A 22,217-nucleotide genomic window follows, 5' to 3' on the forward strand; every position below is an offset into this window, starting at 1 on the left:
ATGGCCTCGTTTTTTAGACTGCGCGGCGAAAGAGGTGCTGTCAACGAAGACGTTGCCAACAAGTGGAAGAACACTCAGCTGCTCGAACACATCGCCGCCTACGATCCAAATGATATATTTAATGCTGATGAAACAGCACTTTTCTTTAAGGCTTTGCCAGACAAGACTGTGACGATGAAAGGAGATCTGTTCATCGATGGCAAAAGAAGCAAGGAACGAGTCACCATTCTTTTAGCCTCCAACATGACAGGGACAGAGCGCTTCCCGCTTGTCGTCATTGGAAAGGCACAAAAGCCACGGGGCTTTTAAGAACATGCCTGCTCTTCCGGTGGAATACCAAGCGAATAAAAAGGCCTGGATGACGTCTGAAATTTTGCGAGGCTGGATGCAGAAGTTAGACCAACAGTTTTCCGCGAAGAACCGCGAAGTGTTAATGGTGTTGGACAATTGCAGTGCGCATAAGTGTCACCGGACTGGACAACATAGAAGTTGTTTTTTTGCCGCCGAGCACAACATCGGCCCTCCAAACGATGAACCAAGGCATAATTCAGTATGTCAAGACCAAATACCGCAGGCGCGTGCTGGAACGTATGCTCCTGTGCCATGAAGTCTGCAAACAGTACAACGTAAATCTTTTGGGCGCGGTCAACATTCTTGCCCACGCTTGGCACAACACGCCCGCGCACGTCATCGCTAACTGTTTTAGACACAGTGGCTTCGTTGCGCATGAGCCTGGTGATAGTGCAGTGGCCGAAGTATCGCTGACGATAATGGAGATGACTGCCAGGATTTCGGAGGAGTTCTGCTGGATGCAGTGACACGCATTTATGACGACATTTATGGCAGCATTGTTGCAGCCGGCTCTCTTACCAAAGAAATTGTGAGGTGCTGCAAGGCGAAGATTGTGAGGAGGAAGAGGAGCAGGCTCGGCCCCCTAGCACTGTGAAGGAAGCAGCGGAGGCCCTCGCTGTGTTGGAAGAATTTTGTTGGGACACTGCAAACAGCATGCGAGCTGCTAAGCACCTGGAAGGACTTACAAAAATAGTATCCGCGCGGGTTTCTGCGCTAAAGCAGACAAGCATCCTCGATTACTTTTCGCAGTAAAGGTATATTGATGAAAGTCTTGCATTTATTGTTTTTGTTGTCTACTCGATAATTCGGACATTCAGTTAATTTGGGCATAATTTACGGTGCCTGGAAGTCCGAATTAATGAGCTTTTACTGTAATTAGATCTCCGGCCTGAGTGGGTAGACCTCCCAGTGAGTGGTGCTGTGTGTATGTTTTGAGGCCTTTTTTTTTTACCATTCTTTTGTTGTATCTATTTTATCACAACCTTTTTTTACAGTCTTTCCATGAAAGAAAAATCATTCATGGTTTACATGCTTATGTACGTTTGCTGTGTAAGGTGTGTGACCCTTCAGAACATCCATCTCGAAAGTTTCTTTCAGTTGCATGTTTTTGTAACCAAATTTTGTGTCTAAGCTTTTCATTGAGTCTCAGCCCTAAGGTGCATTGTGACTGCTGCGTCGCCTGTTTGTGCTCACTGCGAAGTGAACTTTTGTTGTAATTAATGCTGTATAATTAGACTCGACTGTGTTATCTGAAATATTTATTTCCCATGACTTGGGGACTTGAGAGCATCTTTATAATACTCATCAGCTGGTGTGGCTGGAAAGGATGTTTATAAGTATCTGGTGTAAATGCACTAGGTGTCTGGGCTTGAAGATGTACTTTGGACATACAGTAAAACCTCGTTAATTCGAAGTATTGGAACGCGAGAAATCTTCGAATTAAGTGTATTTTCAAATTAACTGAACACGCCAAGTAATACGACTCGGGCAAAAAAACTCGTTGCAGGAACGCGCCACCTTTATTCGACATATTTTGAATTACTGAAAGTAATCTGAGATGCTTGTTTCCCGCGCCTGGTTGTTTGCGGCTGCGAATGTCATGTTCTTGAGTTGGTCATCTAGGTGAAACATTCAAGAACTTCCACCGTGGCACTCAACAAAACTGCGGATAACATTCAGCGATCCAATGACTTCACCAAGAGCAGGTGCTCGGGGAGGCTCGTCGGCGTCGTCGTCGCTATCGTCGCTGTCATTGCGCATGTTCGCAACAGCAGTAATCTCACTCTCGCAAGTCCGAGTAGCTTGTCTGCTTATCACTCTCAAATGTTCAGATACTCGGCGAAGCCGACTGCGTTGGACGCACCCTCCTCTGCGCAGAGTGCATTGCTGCGGTCGCGATACTCTGCTCCTTCTTTGTCAAGCATACATGGGTAGCCTTCATCGGCATCAACAGTGCTTTCACTGGAAAAACCAGCGTGTTCAAAACACCGCCTGATCAATGTGGGCTCCACTTGTTTCCAAGCGTACACCATGAGGCATATGGCTCCGAGCAGGTCGAGGGAGTACTCCTTGTCATTGTCATAGCAAAGGAGCATGCGTTTGAGCAGGTGGTGCCTATAAATCTTCCTTGTGTGGTTAATGACGCCTTGGTCCACCGGCTGTGAGATCGAAGTGGTGTTCGGAGGTAAAAATACCATCCTGATGGCCTGGAGATTTGGGATGCCGCCATGTGTTGGGCAGTTGCCGACGACAAATTAAACATTCCTGCCTGTGGCCGCGAACTTGCGGTCAAGTTGCTGCACATACTCCTCAGATATTCCACCTGTCGACCATTCTTTCTTATTGTGCCTATAGACAAGTTCGTCCTTCGGTGGCAACCACGCATTTTTGAAGCAGCGAGGCTTCCCCGTCTTCCCGACAACCAGTAGCAGCAGCTTGTGTTTACCGCACATGTTCGCGCCGAACAGCACAGTAATCCTGTCCTTGGTCTGTTTTCTACCCTTGATTGTGGTGTTCTTCACTGCGAATGTTTTTGTTAGCATCATCATATAAAAAAGTGCAGCCTCGTCAAGGTTGTAAACGTCGCCTGCACCGTACTCGCTAAGCAGCGGTGCCAAAGTGGGCTTTTTCCAATCCTCGACAATGCTCTCTTTAGTGCTGCCGCTCTCACCACAGACGATCAGAAATGTCAAATTATTACATTCTTTAAAACGGCAAAGCCATCCGTCACTACACTTTAATTATTCGTGCCCAAGTCGTGGAGCTAGGTCGTTGGCCTTTTCCCGCAGTAGCTTTCTATAATGGGAAGGTGAGCTGCATCTGCTTTCTGCAGCCAGCGAAGCATAGCAGATTTCATATCTTGATAAGTGGGAGCCTGCACTCGCGACTACTTCAACGAATATGTCTTGGCATAGGCCTCTAGTATCTTCGACTTGTTGCTTAGTATTGTGGACAACGTCGAGAGGGGCGCGCCATGCCTTTTAGCCAACTGTCTTGGAAAAAGCGCGCTTGCCTGCTTCTTGGATCAAGCAGAACTTCTGCTGCAGCGTTAAAGCCTTGTACTATGCCATTTCATTCGCCGGTACGGTCACAAAGCTAGCACTTCTGCACAGCCCAAAAAAAACAACGGCACAGCAGCCGACCCCTAACTGCTGCGCACAGTACAAAGAAATGGCGCAGGCGAGACCTGCATGGCTCTGGTGGCGGTGTACTTGCAGCGTGGGAGGCACATGGGAAGGGCTGTCGCGGTACGGAACACGTGCTCCCGCTGACGCTGTGCGAAGAGAAAGTGTAGCACGCTTTGGGATGGAGTGGGGGCGATCACGTGATAAAAACGGGTATGCCCGCCACGTTGCAGTGAAGCACGTCTTCTTCTCTGCAGGCGTGCGTTTCGGCAGTCCGCAGGGTGCACTGTGGACCGATTTTTGTGCAGAGAGTGCTCCGGCTGGGATGCTTCGCCTATAAATCATCGCCATTGCTATGTGGCTTTGCCTTGCGGCTCCATAGGGCCGTCGTTTCGCCGGGTTTGCGGCGAAACATGGATCAGGCATTGCCGTATAGCACCCCAAATTTTCGAATTAACCGGGCTGGCGCAGGCCGCCTGTTCGAATTATCCAGCCAAATTTACATTGGAAAATACGGGACCGCAGAATACCTTTGAATTATCTAGGATTTCAAATTAACTGAGATCAAATTATCGAGGTTTTACTGTACTACAGAAGTTTGTGAGAAGTGATATAGATTGATCACAATCAATGTATTTATATGCTTTTCTACATATCTGAGGCGTTGGCAGAGTAGAGGATGAAATTGTTTTCTCATGCCATTTTTCGTTTTGCTGTGTTTCGAGAATGAGAAATACGTTTCTATTTTGTTTCTTATTTTCTGTTTTTAGGAACGAGAATGACGTGAAAGATACTCTGGACAGGACTATTACAGAGTTTGCAAAGTTGAAGTAAGTTGTGTTATCATGCACTGGCGTTGTTTTGAAGTGTAGTGTGATGCTTGCTACCTGTAACAGCATTGTTACACAGGGGAAGTTTATATACTGATATGAAGGGGAATACAGGAAAGAGATCATCCAGGGCCCTTTGAGGCAGCAGGGAGACCATGATTGCATGACAGAATACCGAGAGTCGTATTGCTTAAAGCTGTTCAAACATTTTCTTTTTTGAAATGGTCGACTATGATGTCATTTCAGGTGCTCAAATGACGAGTTGGAAGAAACATGCAAGGCCCTTGAAGAAGCATCTGACTTGGCTTTGGACAGGGCTAAGCGAGCCGAGGTAAGTTCTGTTCATATTTCTTACCCCACATACACTGTGGCACAGGTCTGTATTTTTTTTGGAACTTTGTAATACAGCTGCAGCTTCTTTTTGCTTCATGTAAACCAATGTTAGTTGGACTGGCTGTACATAGCGCTGCATTTGGTTTTTGATTACTATGTATGCTTTTAGGAGTTCTGAGATTGAAACCATGGCAGCAATTAGTCGAAGCAATGAAATTAGGTGGTTCTGGTGTCCTGCTGTACTATGACAAATACTAGCAGAAAGGACCTTTGTGCACTACAAGAGGCTGTGCATCTTTACTCTTTCATCTGTGCCAAGAAAGTAGATTGGCATCATAATCAGACTGTTCAGTAACTGAAAGCTTAACTGAATGCTTGACTGCCTTTACTTATTGCAATATCGGCTCCTATTTCCTATGAATGCAGTGGGCATGCTGTTACGTTTCATAGTGTTTCATATTCTGGTCCTTTTTTTTTTTGTATCCATCAGGTCCGCATTTTGGAAACCGCCCACAAATGGGGCCTTGAGCGGTTTGAACAGACCAAGCAGCAGGTCGAAAACATTTTTCGAGAGGTTGCGGATACGTTAATGTAAGTTATTTGACTATCCCTATGCTTGTGTGTGTCTAAGAGATGGAACCAAGCAGTGGTGTATCTGTGAGCTTATAGACTTCGAATTTTCTTTATTTGATTCTGGCTCACTGGTTCATATATTTGCCAGTGTGCATTTTTGTGCTAACCTACCCTTCACTGTGCTCTTGTAGTGGGAAGCAGTACATGCACTGCACTAACGGCTTTCAAAACTTGCAAAATGCTTTGATTCTATTCACAGTACCGCAGATGCCAGGATTGTTCCTGAATTAGCACGAAAGAAAAGGTCGGCTGAAATCTACTTGAAGGATTACACCAATGCCTACAAGCAATTTGAGGTATGTCTTATCTCTTGTTTTCTATCCCCTCACCTTTGTTTCTCTTGTGACTTTTTTCCTTTCTCCTCATGCAGAAAAAAGTGCAAGAGCACATCAAGAAAGTGGAGAGTGGGCAACCCTTGGCAGACCTTGATGTGATTGACCTTCCCACCAAGTTTGATTTTGATTTTGTAAGTGTAGGTTGAAACTCTTAATTCTCTGTGCCTCTGAAAGTGCTGTTATGACATTTATTTGCAGCCAATTTGTCACTTGGCTGCGCAGAGAAAGATAGGCCAAGAGCACAGCCCTCCGTGGATCAATCTAGTTTTTTTTTTTTTTGCATGCCACAATAAGCTTGCTACATTCTGCATGCTACATTCACAGCGGTGTGAACTTGTGCCAGTTGCGCCAACTCTTTATTGCATTAAACCTGCTACATGCTGCTACATATTAGTAGTTTTTGGTTCATTTGCACCAAGACTGTGCCCAAGAAAATTAGCTGCGGTTTAACGACTGCTGAACCTGGTCCGTATCGGCATCGGTATCGCCAGGTCTAACTGTTCTGTTCTGGCTGTCAAAGCATGCGTTTTTTGGTGGTTGTGTTAGCGTGGTCGCTCGGCATAGTTGCTCTTGTGCGGCTAACATGCTGCGCACGTAAATCGCATTTACCGTATTTACACGATTGTAAGTCTACCTATTTTTCAAAATTAAAAAATCCTAAGTGGGGGCTCATCTTAAAATAGAAACCAAAGCAAAGAAAGGCTAACATGCTACGCGCACACGTGCGCACTCCCCACACGTGGCTCCAGATTGCATATGCTGATAAGCGGCGGCGGCCCAATAGCGCATTCGCTTTCTACTCTTTCGTTTTACTTTCAACCGGGCACTCCGCGCTCAAGGGAGTGTCGATAGTTGTTGGAAGGGCCGCTGTTCCAATCGCGGCGGCACCTCCACTCGGAAGCGCAGCAGCGCCAGGGAGTGTCGGTAGCCGACAGAAGAGCCGACGGCGCTCACGCGTAGTTTCTCTTTGGCTCTGACGCATTTGGCTACTGCCGTCCACGTTTCACAAGTTTTTAATGTGGTGCTTCGTCAGTCATTTATGCTCTAGGTCTGGCAAGCGACCAGTGCTCGTTCACGACATTCAAGATGGCTGCCATTCTTTACACTGAAGAAACGAACAGTTGTGCGCCGGGCCGCAAGTTCGATGCTCGCAATGGGTGATACAGGTGTGGCAGCTGCAGCGAGGCAAAATTTTCAGCTGTTCCACGCGATGTTGTGATGTGGCTGTTAGCAAATTGCGGGACTTCGCTGCACGACGATATTAGAGCGACGAGCTGTGGGACTGCAGCAACGATTACGACTGCAGCTCTAATGAGGATGATGGTGCAAGTGTGGACGAGTAGTCCAATGACATACATTTTCATTCTGAAATGTGCCCACAAGCACTCCCGTGCTCAGCAGCCGATAGCAGCTGACTATAAGCGGAGACCGCAGGATAGTGCTATCGCGTTCTATTATTAAAGGTCAAGTGTAAACGACCTCAGTTTTTTTTTTTTCAGAAGTATGATGGGGGGTCGACTTACAATCATGTAAATACGGTAGCTTAACCAGGTAAATGGGGGCTAATATTATAGTAAAATTTCGCATGTTTTATTCCGAGCCTAAAAAAACAACATGCTTAAGTGATATTACAAAATCCAATTGAAAAGGGCGTTTCTCATTATTCTCTGCAATTTTTTCTTAGAAAATTTTGCACTAATGTTAACAGTATGAAATTTCACTCATTTTATTTTGTTACCCAAGTGAATTTGTCAGTGCATTGTCATTTTTTAAACTTGCCATTCTCACCATAAAGCTCCTGCTACAAAACACGAGGAATCTGCTCCAAATTGAATTTTCTCCTGCTACAAAGCGTGCTGCAAATACTCTTGGCCATTCCCAGCAATGTATTCTGCATGCTAAATTCAGTGCGTCGAAAGTGTGGCTTGCGTTGGTCATGAAATGCTTGTTAAGTGCTGCTTTCAAAAATGCAGGAGAGCCCAAGGCTGCCAACCTTTGGATTTCCAGGGGACCAGGGACCACAGCCATCCAGCAGGCCATGCTTTGGAGCCTATGGGGCAGCGCTGTTGCCAGCACCAGCGCCGGCACCTGCCTTTAGGTAGTGCTCCTTGACATAGTTATAGTGGAACGCATTATTGTTGAGTATTCAGATTTTGGCACGAATCAGATTTATGCAGCGCAGTGTGCCTTTAAATATGCTACACTCCAATTTTGTTATTTTTTTTTTCTGGCTGAACATACATTGGAGCAGTTCATATTGTGAGACCAGCATACTGGCACGAGGCATTTGTTTCTTTTTAAAAGTGTTCCCGATTGCCTTCTGATCTGAAATGCTATGCTTTGCTAGCTGTGAGGCACCATCTAAAAAAGGAGCTGCAGAGACAGTATCCTGCAAGAGCTTAATAATAGTGGATTCAAATCGTCATAGTTTAGCAGTTTCGCCTTGCTTCTCTTTCTACCAAAATTTCCCTTTATCCTCCTCTCTATGAAAAGGCAGAAAGCTACGTTGTGCTGCTCTCCTGCACTAAGTCTTCTCCCCCAGACTTGGTGGAAGCCGGTCCACGCAACTCATGCAACTGCGCCAAATACAGCATGGCCCATGACACCATTTGGGTACATCACTTGGGCTTGAAATCCGGCGAAACCGATAGGCTAATTAGCTACTTGTTTTCATTAATGCTGCATTTCTGGGCAAATTTCACAGCCAGTGCTTTGACCTCTAGTGTCTGGAGTGAGCATGGAATGGATGGCACCTACTCACATTGCAGCTCTGGTTGTTGCTGGGTCATTCCAGGCAAAAGGAGGCGCACCAATTTCTTGACATTTTAGATTTGGTTGAAAAAATTCCTGTTATATAAGGGGGGGGGAGCCTGGTCTTGTAAAAAAAAAAATGTTAATGTAGTCACATTTAAGAAATCTAGGGAACGTGTTTTTGTGTGCTAATTCTAAATATGTCATTTAATTTCATGTAAAACAATTTCTTGAGCATTTATGTAATTGTGCAAGTTTTTTGTGAAGAGCTTTCAAGAAAATTTTCTGCAGGAAACTTGCTGAAATGTATTTTATGGGTTCTCTTCACATAAGGGAATGCAATAAGGGTAAAATTGTCTTCCAGCCTATCATAGAACTTGAGTTATGGTTGTCACTTCGGTAGTGCGAAGAAAAGTTTGTATTCCTGTTTCTTAAGTGACAGCTTCAGCACCCTATAATTCAAATTCTATGATAGGCAGGATGATACTTTTGCCCTTATTGAATTTCTTTGTCAAGAGAATCTGTGCATACATTTCAGCAAATTTCCCGCAGAAAATTTTCTTGACAGCTCTTCACGAAAAACCTGCAGGACAATTCCTTAAGTGCTCAAGAAATTGTTTTACATGAAATTTAATGACATATTTAGAATCTGCACAAAAAAAATACATTATCCCTGAAGATTTCATAATTGTAACTACATTATTGAAATTTTGTTTTCCAATACCAGGCTCCGCCCTTAAGACAAATATAAATAGAAGTGTAGAGGCAGTCTTTTGAAATGTCATGCTCGAGAGTACAAGAAATTGCTTTAGTCTGGGTACTTTTAGAAAATTATTTTTCAGTAATCTTTGCTTGCCGCAGTTTCTTAGCACGTAGGCAGGTATTGGGATGCCCTGTCTTGCGATGGAAAGTAAACCGTGGATGATGCCATTTTGGTTCAAATTAGAGTCTCTCGTAAGAAAATTTTCAAGGGATGCGTTGTTTCTTAAAGTAAATTTGGAGTCTAAATTATGAGTCTGAACTTTTCTTAAACGTGTTTTCCGCTCAAAAAGTCATTTGCGTTATTCTTTAATTTATTTGCAGATATCTCAATTTTTGTGAGAACGGCCACATTGTGGGCAAAAAATTGCCATGTGGGAAACTGCTTGTGACAGAAAAATGGCCAAGTGGTCAAGCCATTTTATTAGTTAAACATATTAAAATTGGAAAAGTACTTTTTGTTGTTCGTGAGATATCATTTTTTACCAAGGAGTCTCGTTGGTGTGGTGCCAGGGTATGCTGTGGTTGGGTAAAACACAGCTTTTATTTCGAGACTCACTCATAGCATTAGTAGCTGTCATCAGCGTTGAACATCTTGTGACTAGATGGCCCAGTGGAGCGATTTCACTATTGCAGTCATTCTTTAAGAATGTGTTTCGTTGGAATGCTTACTGTACACAGGTCGTGCAATGCTATTCACTGTAGTTTTCTCCTAAATGCAGGTTATAAAAATGCAGTCTGAATGTATTAGATAAATAAGCACTTATTATTTACATTTCGCTTGATTAAGGCATCCGTCTAACAATTCAACTTCTCAAGCCGTAGTGCATAGCCAGTACAGTGTTAATTATTTTGTATTGAATTGAATGGGATGTCCTGTATATGCTCATCTCGTGTCGTGCGGACTTTGAATAGATGAACACGATAGCATTATCCTGCGGCCGCCGCTTATCGCTAGCCGCTATCGGCTGCCACGCGCGGCCGTACCCGCGGGTACCTTCCAGACTGAAAATGTGTTAGTCACTGGACTACTCATCCACACTTGCGCCATTGTCCTCACTAGCGCTGCTGTCGTGATCGCTGCTGCGGTCCCACAGCACGTCGTTCTAACGTCGTTGTCCAGTGAAATCCCGCAGTTCACAAACAGCCACGTCATGACATTGCGTGGAACAGCTGAAAATTTTCTTCGCTGCAGCTGCCACATCTGTATCATCTCTTGCGAACGCCGAACTTGAGGCGTGGCGCACAGTTATTCGTATCTTCCACGTAGAGAATGACAGCCATCTTGAATGTAGCCGTGAACGAACGCCGGTCACTTAGCGGACACGGAGTACAAATGACGACTGAGGAAGCACTACATTAAAACTTGACAAACGCGGCCGGCAGTAGTCAAATGCGTCACAGCCAAAGAGAAACTACGCGTGAACGGCGTCGGCTCTTCCGTCGGCTGTCAGCACTCCCCGACGCCGCTGCCATTCCGAGGGGGGGTAACGCCTTGATTGGAACAGAGGCCCTTCCATCAACTATGAACGCTCCCTTGAGCGCCGAGCGCGCATTTGAAAGTAAAAAAAAAAACGTGCTGGACGCTTGAGGTTCCTGTAGAAAGCGATTGCGTTATCGGGCTGCCGCCGCTTATGAGCAGCCAGTCTGCAGCCATGTGGGTAGTGTGGGGTGCCAGTTTGCTGCTTATCGATAGCCGCCATCGGCCGCTGCCCAAGAGCGATGCGACGGAGCCGCGCAGCAAAAATGCATCCACGCTGTAGCATGCCCGATATCTCGATTGTAAGTCGACCCCCCCCCCCCCCCCCCACTTCGGATTTTCAGATTTTGGAAATAAGTCGACTTACAATTGTGTTAGGTTGACTTACAATCGTGTAAATATGGTAGTTTCATTTACGGCCTGATCAGCATTGCAAATTTTAAACAGTTCAGGTACTTAGAAACGTCATTTTGCTTGCCGTAAGAATGATTAGACTACTAAGGATACAAGAAGAGCACCTGTCTTTCACACTCGGGATGGAAAACGACGCCTCCTCTGATTACCAGTGAATTAGCATACATCTGCTAACCAAATGGCATCGAAGGACCGGGTTTCACTCGTCCATAGCAGACTACACTGCGCATATTAAGCAGGGTAGGTGCCTGGTCACCACATCAATGTGGCTCCTTTTTAAAAGACATTTCTCGCCAACAACTAAAAGTACTTATTCAATCATTCAATTTCTGATATGCGAAAGTAATTAAATTGTTTGACCATTTGGCTACTTTCATTTTGTCCTGTACCGTTGCCCATGTGATATTTTTTGCTCCTCAGTGTGGTCATATTCATAGAAATCGATATATTTGCACTTAAATAACAATGCCAGCGCAGTTTTTAATGTAAACAATGCTATTACAGGCTTTTAGAAAACCCTTCAAAGAGGTTCTGTGCCAAAACTTTGAAATGTGTAAACCTAGAAATTTTTCTCTTGTTACGCCCTTTTGCTTGGAACCAAAGTGGTGTCCTTCGCGGTTTTATCTGAATTCAGAGGCACGACTCTGCATCTCAGTAGCTGTCTACATGCGTTAATAAATTAATGGCAAGCAGCAGTTCCTGAATGTAAGTTTTTTTCTAAAAATAGCCGCATAACGCAATTTTACATTTTGGAGCGTGGTAGAAGGAATGGTAGAGTTTTGACGTAGTTAAACTGAGTAGGACACTCGAAAGCACCTGAGGCAACACTGCATACAAGATCGAAGTCAAAGTTAAGGTCGAGGCCCAAGGTCAAATGTTGAGGCTTTACGCATACCTAGGGTTTTTCAGTTTTGCTAGTGAAGTAGCGCTTTTGCACTACAAAAATCTTTTTTCTTCTAAAGAAGGCCTTGAAGAAGGGCTTGTCTTCACTAATAGTTTCTTCAGCCAAATTAAAATATGAAATTTCCACTTCTTATCCATGGAATGACCCTGCTCTTGTGTCCGTTTCACTAACCATCTTGTTGCTGTGCCCTAAGTCCTGCCTCTCCAGTAATCGACCGCTGGCGTCACTACTTTGGTAAGGAGATTCCTGCAGGTACTCATGGCGCCTTATGATTACAATGCTTCATGACAGCATTCAGTAAGCTTTAGCAATAGATCTTATCAGGTTAGTTGGGTTCTGTTTTGTAAAACCATCAGGAATTTCGCTGATGGAATGATTTTACTTGGTAGTTACGTTACTTAATGACCAAAAAAACATGTCTTGTTTGCAGAAAGCCAAAGGCACTGCCTTTCCAGCAGCCTCTTTTGGGTCATGCCCCGGGTGTGCTCCTGCCAACCCCACAGCCCACTGGCTTGCCTGGTGCGATGGAAGTTCTTGCAGCATCAAAAGCTATGCCGCCCTCTGGCTTTCTAGAGGGCCCACCTCCTGGCCATGGTTACATTTCTGGTGCGCAACTTCTTTTTTTTCTGTGTTGCACAGGTTTTGTACTTCAATTTGGCAAAGGTTCCTCGTGTTAGTTGGGAATCTTGCTTCAAGATCACCTGCAACCTTTGTCCATAAAGTTTCGAGACTGCTTTATTTTGTCCTCTAGAAATGATTCCCCTAAACAAAAGTTGGTGTGTATGTATAGCACCATCGTTTCGTGCTAACCTGAGCTATTTATGTTAATTGCTGTGGCAGCCGCTAGATGGCACTACATGTAGAAAAGTATGTTGTCACTAGTCGTCTGCGCATTCTACTATGAGTGACTGTGGAGAGGTGGACGTCCACCTCGAACAGCGTGTAAACATAAAATTCTGTGTGAAGCTTGGCAAGACAGCCACACGCACGTATAAGCTTCTTCGTGACGCTTACGACAACGGGACATTATCATGAGCGCGAGTTCTTGAGTGGCACAAGAGGCTCGTTTAAGGGAGAACGTTGGTGGAAGACGACACGAGGCAGGGGTGCCCTTAAACCTTACGGAATGAAAATGACGTGGCTCGTATCAGGGAAATCATACAGCAAGACCGCACCATTACAGTCTGCATGCTATCAGATGCTCTCGACATTAGTAAGACAACGTGCCACCAAATTTTGCGTCAGAACGTGGGGAAACGAAAGGTGAATTCCAGACTCGTGCCGCGCTCCCTCACAAAGGACCGGACGGACACGCGGGCATCAGTGAGTGCTGATATGCTCTCCGAAGCAGAGAAGAATGCTTCGTTCGTCGACAGCATCATTGCTGAAGACGAAACATGGTGTTTTCAACACGATCCTCAAACAAAGAGGCAGAGTGCAGAATGGCGGTCCACAAGCTCTCCGGTATCGAGAAAGGTGCGGCTACAGAAGACCAAAACAAAGATGATGCTGATAGTTTTTTTCGATGCCAGAGGTGTCATACACCATGAGTTTGTCCCACAAGGGCAGACGGTGAATCAGGAGTTCTATATCCGCGTGCTCCAACACATGCATGAGGCACTGTGACGCCGTCGCGCTGACATAAGGGCATCTGGACAATGAAGCCTTCTCCACGATAACGCAAGGCCGTGCACTGCTCTCAGCGTGACAAAATCTCTCATATACAAAAGTTCCCATATACAGGACTGCTCTGGCATGCACTCTGTCAGGGTGTCGCGCTGCTGCTGTGGTAACCCCTTATCGGTTGTTAACTGGTCCAGCTTGTCTGCATTTAATATAAACATACCACAGAGGGTGCTGATCTACTCTATTTGCGCTGTAATTTTTTTTTTCCGATGACATCGTGGGTGCAAAGGCACAGTGCTTTTCTATATCACTGCAACAGTAGAAAGCCTGGAGGTGTCACTATTTATTGCAGGAAGTATATTTAGTTGATAAAAATAGTGCTTGGAACTTGCAGAATAGGTGCCTAACGATCTTGTAAGAATGGAGAAGTAAAAAAGCACCATTTCATAGCAGTCTAGGCATAATCCACCAACTTAAGGCTGCGCACCGACTTTACCTGTGCGACCTGCTCAGTGTGTCTGAGAATGCCAGGCTGGTCCTCTATGCAGCAAGAAAATTTTGCTTTTGCATGACTTCCATGTTCCGGAAATTTGTGTGGGCACCTTTACTTGTGGCCTTGCCTATTAACAAGGGAGTGTGATTTGTTCATTACAATAGAGCAACTGGCTGTTGGCATCGCGTGGTGAAACGGAAAGTGGGTGTGGCGGTGAAAACTTATGCTCTTTTTGTGATAAGGTTGTCAGGACTGCAGACCGATTGGTTCACTCCAGGCATGGTGGTCTTTACAGCAATCTCCTAACTGCAAGATTAGTTTTTGACAAACGTGAATAGCGCGGTACAGTATTTACTGGATTCTAATGCACCTTTGATTGTAACGTGCATCCATTTTTCAAGTTCAGAAAAAGGTGAAAGGATTTAGATTGCTCCTAATTTCATGCTTCGGAGAAGAAATGAATCTTATCACTTGGAACTGCCAACCCTTATTGCAACTACTAATAATTTCATGATGAAGCTAACCATGTCACCGCCCCGATCACCTTTCTGGCAGGTGCCTATTTGCTTCCAGACTGAAAATCTACTCCTTTTCACAAAACTACTAATCAAGGGCCAGCAGCACCCACCATTCATGCGCTTAAGTTTCGGGAACACCATAGGCACGTGAGGCCGCCCAATTGCCACATGCCTCTGTTCCTAAGGTCACCTTATTTTAAAGAGTTGCCTTTTCATAGCTCTTCCTTTGTACCCTCATTGGTGTCCTCGATGCAGTCCTTGGCAGCGTGCCAAGATGCTGCACTCCGACAGCATCATGACGTTTGTGAGTTTCTTTTGAGGGGAGCTCTGACAACGGTGGCATGCTCAGCGAACTTGGCAGAGCATCAAGACACTGTGCGCAGTGGACAGGAAAATCAGTGATGGCTGTCTGCTCAGCGCGGGGCTGCCGGGCTGTGCCCAGGTGTGCTTAGAAAGCCTCAGCACACAAGGTTGCCTTTTTTTTTTTTTTTTCAATCCAGCTTGGGAGTAAACTTGGCGTGTCTTCGCAACAGACATTTCCATATTGGCTCAAGTCCAGGTTGGCGCCTTACTGACTGGACACTTCAGATGCTTGCAAGGCCTATCGCAGACACTCGCAAGGCCTGTCTGTATTCCATGACTGCAGTAGGCTAGTTAGGCAGATGTCAATATCTGTTCGCAAGAAATACTGAGCTGCCATTTTGTGATGCCAATGATAATAGGGTGTTGCTGTTGTAGCTGCATTTTTGTACTTGATTATGGCACGCATGTCATTTTTCCAGTGAATTTTACAGAAGGTGCATATTAGAATCGAGTAAATACGGTAACTGTCTCACCTCCACTGTGCTATGAGAGGAGGCATTCAGTGAAAGAGGTGTTGTTGTGGAGTGCTTCGTAATAATTTCGGCCACGGGGTGATCCACGTCCACTGACATCGCAAAGCTCATGGCACCTTCTGCATTTAGCTTCCATCAAAACGCGGCTGCTACGGCTGGAGTTGAACTCACTGCAAGCCATTTCCCTTATTGTTTTCATGCAAAAGATATATTTCAACAAACATTACATGCTCTCACTTTCTTTGTGGGGGCCACTTTTTCATTCTCCCTTCAACTTCAACTCAAACAAAGTCCTATGTAACAAATATCTCATTGCTATTAATGGTGCTAAAGCTAAAACTGTTACAGTCGCCGACCGATTTTTCGGACTTGAAGGAACCCGAAAAATGGTCCGAATAATCAAACAGTCCGAAAAATCCGTGAAGTACAAAAAAAATCACTTTATTGAGATGAAATCGGCTTAAAAATGTCACTGATTTTACCTTGCGGAAAATTTTTCTTGCTGGCAACGATTTGCACCTGTATTTGCGCAAAAGTTGTGCTTTCACTGTACACGCTAGACAGCAAGGTCACCGCATTTAGTTGGAACACTTCCCACGCTTCTTTGACGGACCCGGCGGGGCCATGTTGTCCACAACCCGAGTGTGCACCACACTGCTTGTTAAACACACGCAAACGTACTTTTCTTTCAAAGCGGTGGAACCGCCAGACGCATTCACAAAACGGCGAACGGATGTAACTTCGTGAGGACTGAGCGCCACTCGGTCGACACGGTCAGAGGAACCCTAGTGACGAAACAGCGAATGGCGAACGCATGAGACCCGCCGCAGTGGCTCAGTGTTTAGAGCGTTCGGCTACTGATCCGGAGTACCCGGGTTGGAACTTGACCGCGGTGGCCGCGTTTTGATGGAGGCGAAACGCAAAGGCACCCGTGTGCTGTGTGATGTCCATGCACGTTAAAGATCCCCAGGTGGTTGGAATTATTCCGGAGCCCCCCATTACGGCACCTCTTTCTTCTCTCAGTCCCTCCTTTATCAAGCAAGTTGACGGCGATTACGATCCGGCTGCCACCTCGAAGCCCTGTCTTTTTTCTCTCCTGAAGTCAACTAGCGGATTGCATGCAGCGTTTGGCGATAGAGGTCGTTTTCTTTATTCAGAGCGTAACGCTCGCAGTTCGGCGGGCGCACGGCAAAGTGTGAGCGTGAGGTAGCGAATAAACAGAGCGGCCCCCACCGCTGAATGCTGCATACTATGGTGACAAGAAAGACAGTGCTGCGAGCATGAAAGGATGCGCACGCGCACTGCGACACCAGAAGTGTAACATCAGACGGCGCAACGATGCAGTTTTATCTTGATTCTGGCCGCCTGTCGCATGCCCCGACTTATTTTGCCGCCGGCTGTACATGCACTCACTATCAACCTTTGGCAAATTATAACTTGCCAAGTGTATTTGTCTTTCTCCAGTCTCAGCTATTACTAGTACAAGTGGCATACACTAGTGTGGTGTATATATTGAGCTGCTTGCTAAACTACAGTGGAAGCCAGATTATGCACCCTCCCCCCCCTCCCCGTTCATGCGGCGACCTGCATTTTACTACAAATCAACATGGGCCTGGCGAATTTCCCATAGGGATAATGCATTAAATACCTTGGTTATATGATGGAAAAATATGCGTGCTTCGTTTCATATGACGGCAGGAACTGTGCGGAATGACTGACGCTGGCGGAGCACTTTGTTGGCAAGCCGCCGCGGTGGCTCGGTGGTTATGGCGCTCGGCTGTTGACCCGAAAGACGCGGGTTCGATCCTGGCCGTGGCGGTCGAATTTCAGTGGAGACTAAATTCTAGAGGCCCGTGTACTGTGCAATGTCGGTGCAATTTAAAGGACCCCAGGTGGTCGAAATTTCCAGAGCCCTCCACCATGAGTTGCTTTGGGACGTTAAACCCCCATAAAAACATTACTGGCAGACGTGACATCAGCCAAGTTGGATCCAGATCGGAATCAAGATTCAGACGCACAAAACTATGTGATTGAGCGCATGATTGCCTGTAACGACAGCTCGGGCTTAGTCTCTGATTCCGCATTTGTGACTTTCAATCTTCAGTGCGAGGTAGCTCGCCTGGCCAGTTTTTACGCACGCTGCATTGGCAAAGGCGTTACGGAAATCGACTGTATGTTCATACCAGCATGAAGTTAATTTAGAGGCAGTAACAAGATTATCCATTTCTGTGACCACCGGTGGCTATTTCGAAAGCGCTTTCAGCTGTGGCTTCAGTGCGGAGCACGTTAGATCTAGCGACACCGAGTCAGCCAGGAGCGAGCAGTGCACTGTCAACTGGCCGGCCGCACATCGTGTTTTTTTTTCTTTATGATGCGAATGTACAGACAGACACTGTTGCCTGCTGGCACGGAGTAACTGCAGTTCTAGAGGAAGACTGAACAAAAAGACATGTTGCTGGTCGTCTTGGCGTTTCTTCGAAATCGTTTTCAATCCGTGTGATGTCTACTTAACTCTTTCGTTAACACGTCGCTAGGCATTGATCATCGGTGATTGAAAAGTTTAAGCTACTATGACAGCGCACCTGCGGCCATTATGGACTTGCTGAGTCATCTGGTTTGCTCACACATTGAACTTTCATTTTCTGCGCAACTTGTATTTTTGCCGCAAGTTGGTAATTCTTGAAATGCGCTTGAAGTTGAGGGTGCGGCGTCGCACGCTTGAGGGCAGTGCACGCTTGCAAAAACCCTGCTGTTTGCGATTCTACTTCATCAGGAGCATATATTTTCGATGCATCGAGTAGCAGGGTCTCTGACAATATCGCATCGTCGGATTTTGGTTCAGGCATTCAATGCTGCTGAAACAGAGCTCCTAACGTTGGCCTGTAAGTTTCACTTTCGGTTTCCGGTACGCTTGTGCAAGTGGAGCGTCACTAGACGCATATGAAACTAGTTTCATTTTTCTGTCTAGATTGCAATTTCCCCACGAGGCGCAAATTTTTACAATGCCCTTGAAGTGGAGGCTACGGCGTAGGCCACTCCAAGCATGGCGTCGAGCGCGGGTATGGTGCGCGCTTGAAAAAACACCACTGCATGCGATTCTACTGCATCAATTCAATTCAATTTCAATTTCAATTCTTTATTTTCTATGTACATATGGAGAGGGTCGAGGGAAAAAAGCCAGTAAGATGTGGCTTGACGAGCCCCTCGGCCCCTACACACAGGGCAGCATGCAACATGAAGCGAAACATATGCAATCAAGATAGGGGTGAAACAGCAATAATTGCAAACAAAAGAATAGAAAGAAAATATCGCAAATAAAGTGCGTCTGAGGTTACTTCAATAACGCCGTTTCATGAAAAGAATTCGAAAGAAGCAGTGAAGTATGCATGTTACAATCTAAAATGTAGCACATACACTCTGTATATCTTTGCGGCATACTCGGGACACATCAACATTTGCAGCATGAAACTTATTTAAAAGACGGGGTAACGTGTTTGCTAGGCTATCGGCAGCACATACAGTGGAACCCCGGTTTTACGTCCCCCGGTTTTGCGACGACCCGGGTTTTACGACGGATTAACGCAGTCCCGGTGAAGTGCCCATAGAAGCAATGCATTAAATACCCTGGTTATCCGACGCAATTTTACTCCGGACCCGCGTTATACGACGACTCTCGCGAAGCGCGGGACGGAACGGCGGACGAAAGAAAGGAGCCACGGATCTCTTTCGCCACGCCGTCTCTCCGCATGCGGAGCGCTTGACCTCGCTCGACTGGTTTGCTCCGGCTGGCGCAGCTTTCTTTCCTGCCTCATCTCATCGTTCGTTTCTCTCTCCCCCACCAGCTGCCCTCCGCGACGCCCGCTGTGCTGATATAGCGCATTTTCTTCTCCACAATCACTTTCTCCCTTTCGCTCCCTCTCTCCTTGGCGGTGTCGCGTTTGGGAAGCGTTTCTTTCTTTCCAGTTTCCCCAGCATCAGATCACCGACAAGGTAGCGTGGATAGGCCTAGGTTCATCGCACGTGATCTTCGTCGTAATCCTAGTGACCGCGTTCAGCAAGGTTTTGAGTTGTGTGGAGCAACGCGAAGGACGATGTCCCGAAAGCGGACAGTTCTGTCGCTCGGTGATAAGCTCTATATTATCGAGGAAGCGGAAAAGCGGCAAGGCGCCACGAAAGCCAGCATTGCCCGGGACCTTAAGATACCCGAATCTTCGCTTAAGACGATCCTGGCAAACAAAGCAGTGATATTGCAAAATGACAACAAGTTCGGGCTCAAGCGGAAGTGGCAAAAGAAGGACAGCATGAGAACCTAGAAAAAGTTCTCGTCAGGTGGCTGCATCAGGCAAGGAGCTCTGCGATCAACGTGGACGGCGCCATTCTAAATGAAAAGGCGGACCTTGTGGCATTGCGTCTGGGCATCTACGACTTTCAGGCATCGAACGGGTGGCTGGATCGCTTTAAAAAACGAAAAAGGATTGTGTACAGCCGCTCCTGCGGAGAAAGCACTTCCGTGGACGTTTCGACGGTGAACGCGTGGATGGAGTCGCTGCCGGAGATGATTGCTGCATACAAGCCCTGCGACGTTTTCAACGCTGATGAGAGCGGTATTTTTTTACGATACGCAGCCTGAGCAAACCCTTGCGTTTAAAGGTGACAGCTGTCATGGGGGCAAGCGCAGTAAAGAGCGGGTGACAGCACTATTCTGTGCTAACGAGGACGGTTCCGAGAAGCTGCCTGTGCTCGTTGTTGGAAAATTTGCAAAGCCACGGTGCTTTAAGAACTTGAAGACGCTGCCGTGCAGCTACAACTTTAACAAAAAGGCGCGGATGAGGTCTTCGCTCTTCAGCAATTTTTTGCAGCTGTTGGATTGCAAATTGGGTTCCAAGGCAATGAAAATATTGCTTTTCGTGGACAACGCACCGTGCCACCCACCCGATACGTCCTGCCTGAGGAATGTAAAGGTTGTTCTTTTTTTTCCGCCCAACTGCACAAGCCGGCTGCAACCGCTGGATGCCGGCATCATTAAGTGCGTGAATCAAGGGTACCGGAAGCGGTTAGTGCAGCGTTGGCTGGCGGCTATGGAGCGCAGCGAGTCGGAAAGAAAGATCACTGTGCTCGACGGCATGCATTTTATTGCCGGTTCGTGGAACGCACTGTCGCAAAGCACAATCACAAACTCATTCAAGCACTGTGGCTTTAAGCGAGAGACTTCCTCCTCTGCTGGGGACGCAACGACCTCGATGCCGCTTGAGGCCGATGCAGGCTTCGCCGAAAACGATTTTGAGGGTTTAAACCTCGCCACGACCTTCACCGAGTACGTGGAGGCCGACGACAACGTGCGATCTGCGGCGAGGTGTCGCTGGCTGATGCAATCGCGGAGGCTTTGCCTAGTGCCAACACCACTGCGACATTGGACGAGGACAATGATGACGCCACAGATGCCGTGTCTGTGCCTACCACATTCGCCGAGGTGCTACGGCACATAGACGGCATCCGGAACTTCATCTCTTCACTTGACGCCGCAGAGGACCTCCTTTTGGACGTTGCCCAACTCGAGTGAAAGCTTTTGCAAGTTCACGGATCAAATAAGGTCCAAAAGAAACTGACCGACTTTGTTTAAAGTTCGCATTGGCTGGCGGGAATCGCGGCAGTGGGCTGTGGAGTGCCGGAAAGGTTCATTTGAATAAAGCATGATTGGTACCTGTACTGCAGCATTAATTCTTATTGCATTTACTTTTTTGGTAACTTCAGTTTCCAAGCCCTGCAGAGTATGTTAGTAGTTTACATTAAAGTTTCTTGTAAATTCGTCGTGCGAAAAAAGTAGTATTTTTATAGGCATAATTTATGTTTGGATTTTACGACGCCCACATTTTACGACGCTTTTTCGTGGTCCCGAGAAAGTCGTATAATCGGGGTTCCACTCTATTTTCGATGCATTCGAATAAAAGGGCCTCTGACGATGGGATTTTCGTTTGGACGCTGAAAAGGCGCAAACAGGGCCCGGAACATTGGCCTGTTAGTTGTATTCGTATAATACTTATGCTTGTATAATTTTTGTTGGATTTTTCTTTAATGGTATTAGTTGCAATTTGTATTTTTAAAAAGCGCACTTATCAAGCTTTATTTTGGCATATAACACAATATTTCCTGTTGTTTTTTTTCTCAGACTAAAATGCATATCTAGGACACACTGAAAGCGGTCGTTTCAAAGAGCGTAAAGGAAAAAATTTCTAGCTCAAAAAGGATTTGGGTTATAACTTTTATATTTGAGTGCCAAGTTATAGAAAGAATTTGAATCATTTTGTAATTGCTAGAATTTTTCATTAATTATTTTGGAGAATTATTATTGTTTTTCTATTTTTTTTGCAATATTTAAAACAAGTATTTTTGTTGAAATAGATTATAAAGCACATTCTATTCCAATCAATGTTATGCATTTTGTATACTTTTACCTATCATTCTTTTTCTAGAAAAAATGTTTGTGAGACCTATGAAAAAAGTCCTTTTTCCCATGGTAGCGAACGAGTTAATGTGCATCGACCAGTGTTCGCGCGCCTCGTCCGAAGCCACCTGCATCCCTTCATAGTCTGAGTCTGTTTGGGGCATTAAAACCCAACCAACCAACCAAAGCCACCTCTTCGATATTGAAAGCCTGGCTGCGCACGATCTCTGAACTAATTCTTTCAGAACAAAACTGGTGCTTTTACATCGTGCGGGGAAAATAACTAATTAATCTATGAATAGCAGATGTGTTTATTATGCGAATGCGTCACTTGTACGAGGTTTTCAATTACAGTCGACGACCAAAAATTCGGATGCCTGATTTTTC

General features: G+C 45.9%; 1 protein-coding gene across 15 annotated transcripts in view; it reads left to right on the forward strand.

Moving 5' to 3' along the window:
• LOC144093727 (uncharacterized) overlaps positions 1 to 22,217 on the forward strand; it is a 109,844-nt gene that overhangs the window by 63,574 nt on the left and 24,053 nt on the right. For 10 of the 15 annotated variants that reach the window (XM_077627405.1, XM_077627394.1, XM_077627400.1 and 7 more), the window contains 7 exons: positions 4,247 to 4,306; positions 4,553 to 4,637; positions 5,130 to 5,230; positions 5,472 to 5,568; positions 5,643 to 5,738; positions 7,581 to 7,705; positions 12,346 to 12,521. In XM_077627405.1, the coding sequence (XP_077483531.1) occupies positions 4,247 to 4,306; positions 4,553 to 4,637; positions 5,130 to 5,230; positions 5,472 to 5,568; positions 5,643 to 5,738; positions 7,581 to 7,705; positions 12,346 to 12,521 (740 nt within the window). Of the gene's footprint in view, positions 1 to 4,246; positions 4,307 to 4,552; positions 4,638 to 5,129; positions 5,231 to 5,471; positions 5,569 to 5,642; positions 5,745 to 7,580; positions 7,706 to 12,345; positions 12,522 to 22,217 lie in introns of all 15 variants that reach the window. The other 5 variants (XM_077627393.1, XM_077627399.1, XM_077627391.1 and 2 more) reach the window with 1 other exon arrangement.

The sequence above is a fragment of the Amblyomma americanum genome, chromosome 6 (genome assembly GCF_052857255.1).
Source record: "Amblyomma americanum isolate KBUSLIRL-KWMA chromosome 6, ASM5285725v1, whole genome shotgun sequence".
Lineage (NCBI taxonomy): Eukaryota > Metazoa > Arthropoda > Arachnida > Ixodida > Ixodidae > Amblyomma > Amblyomma americanum.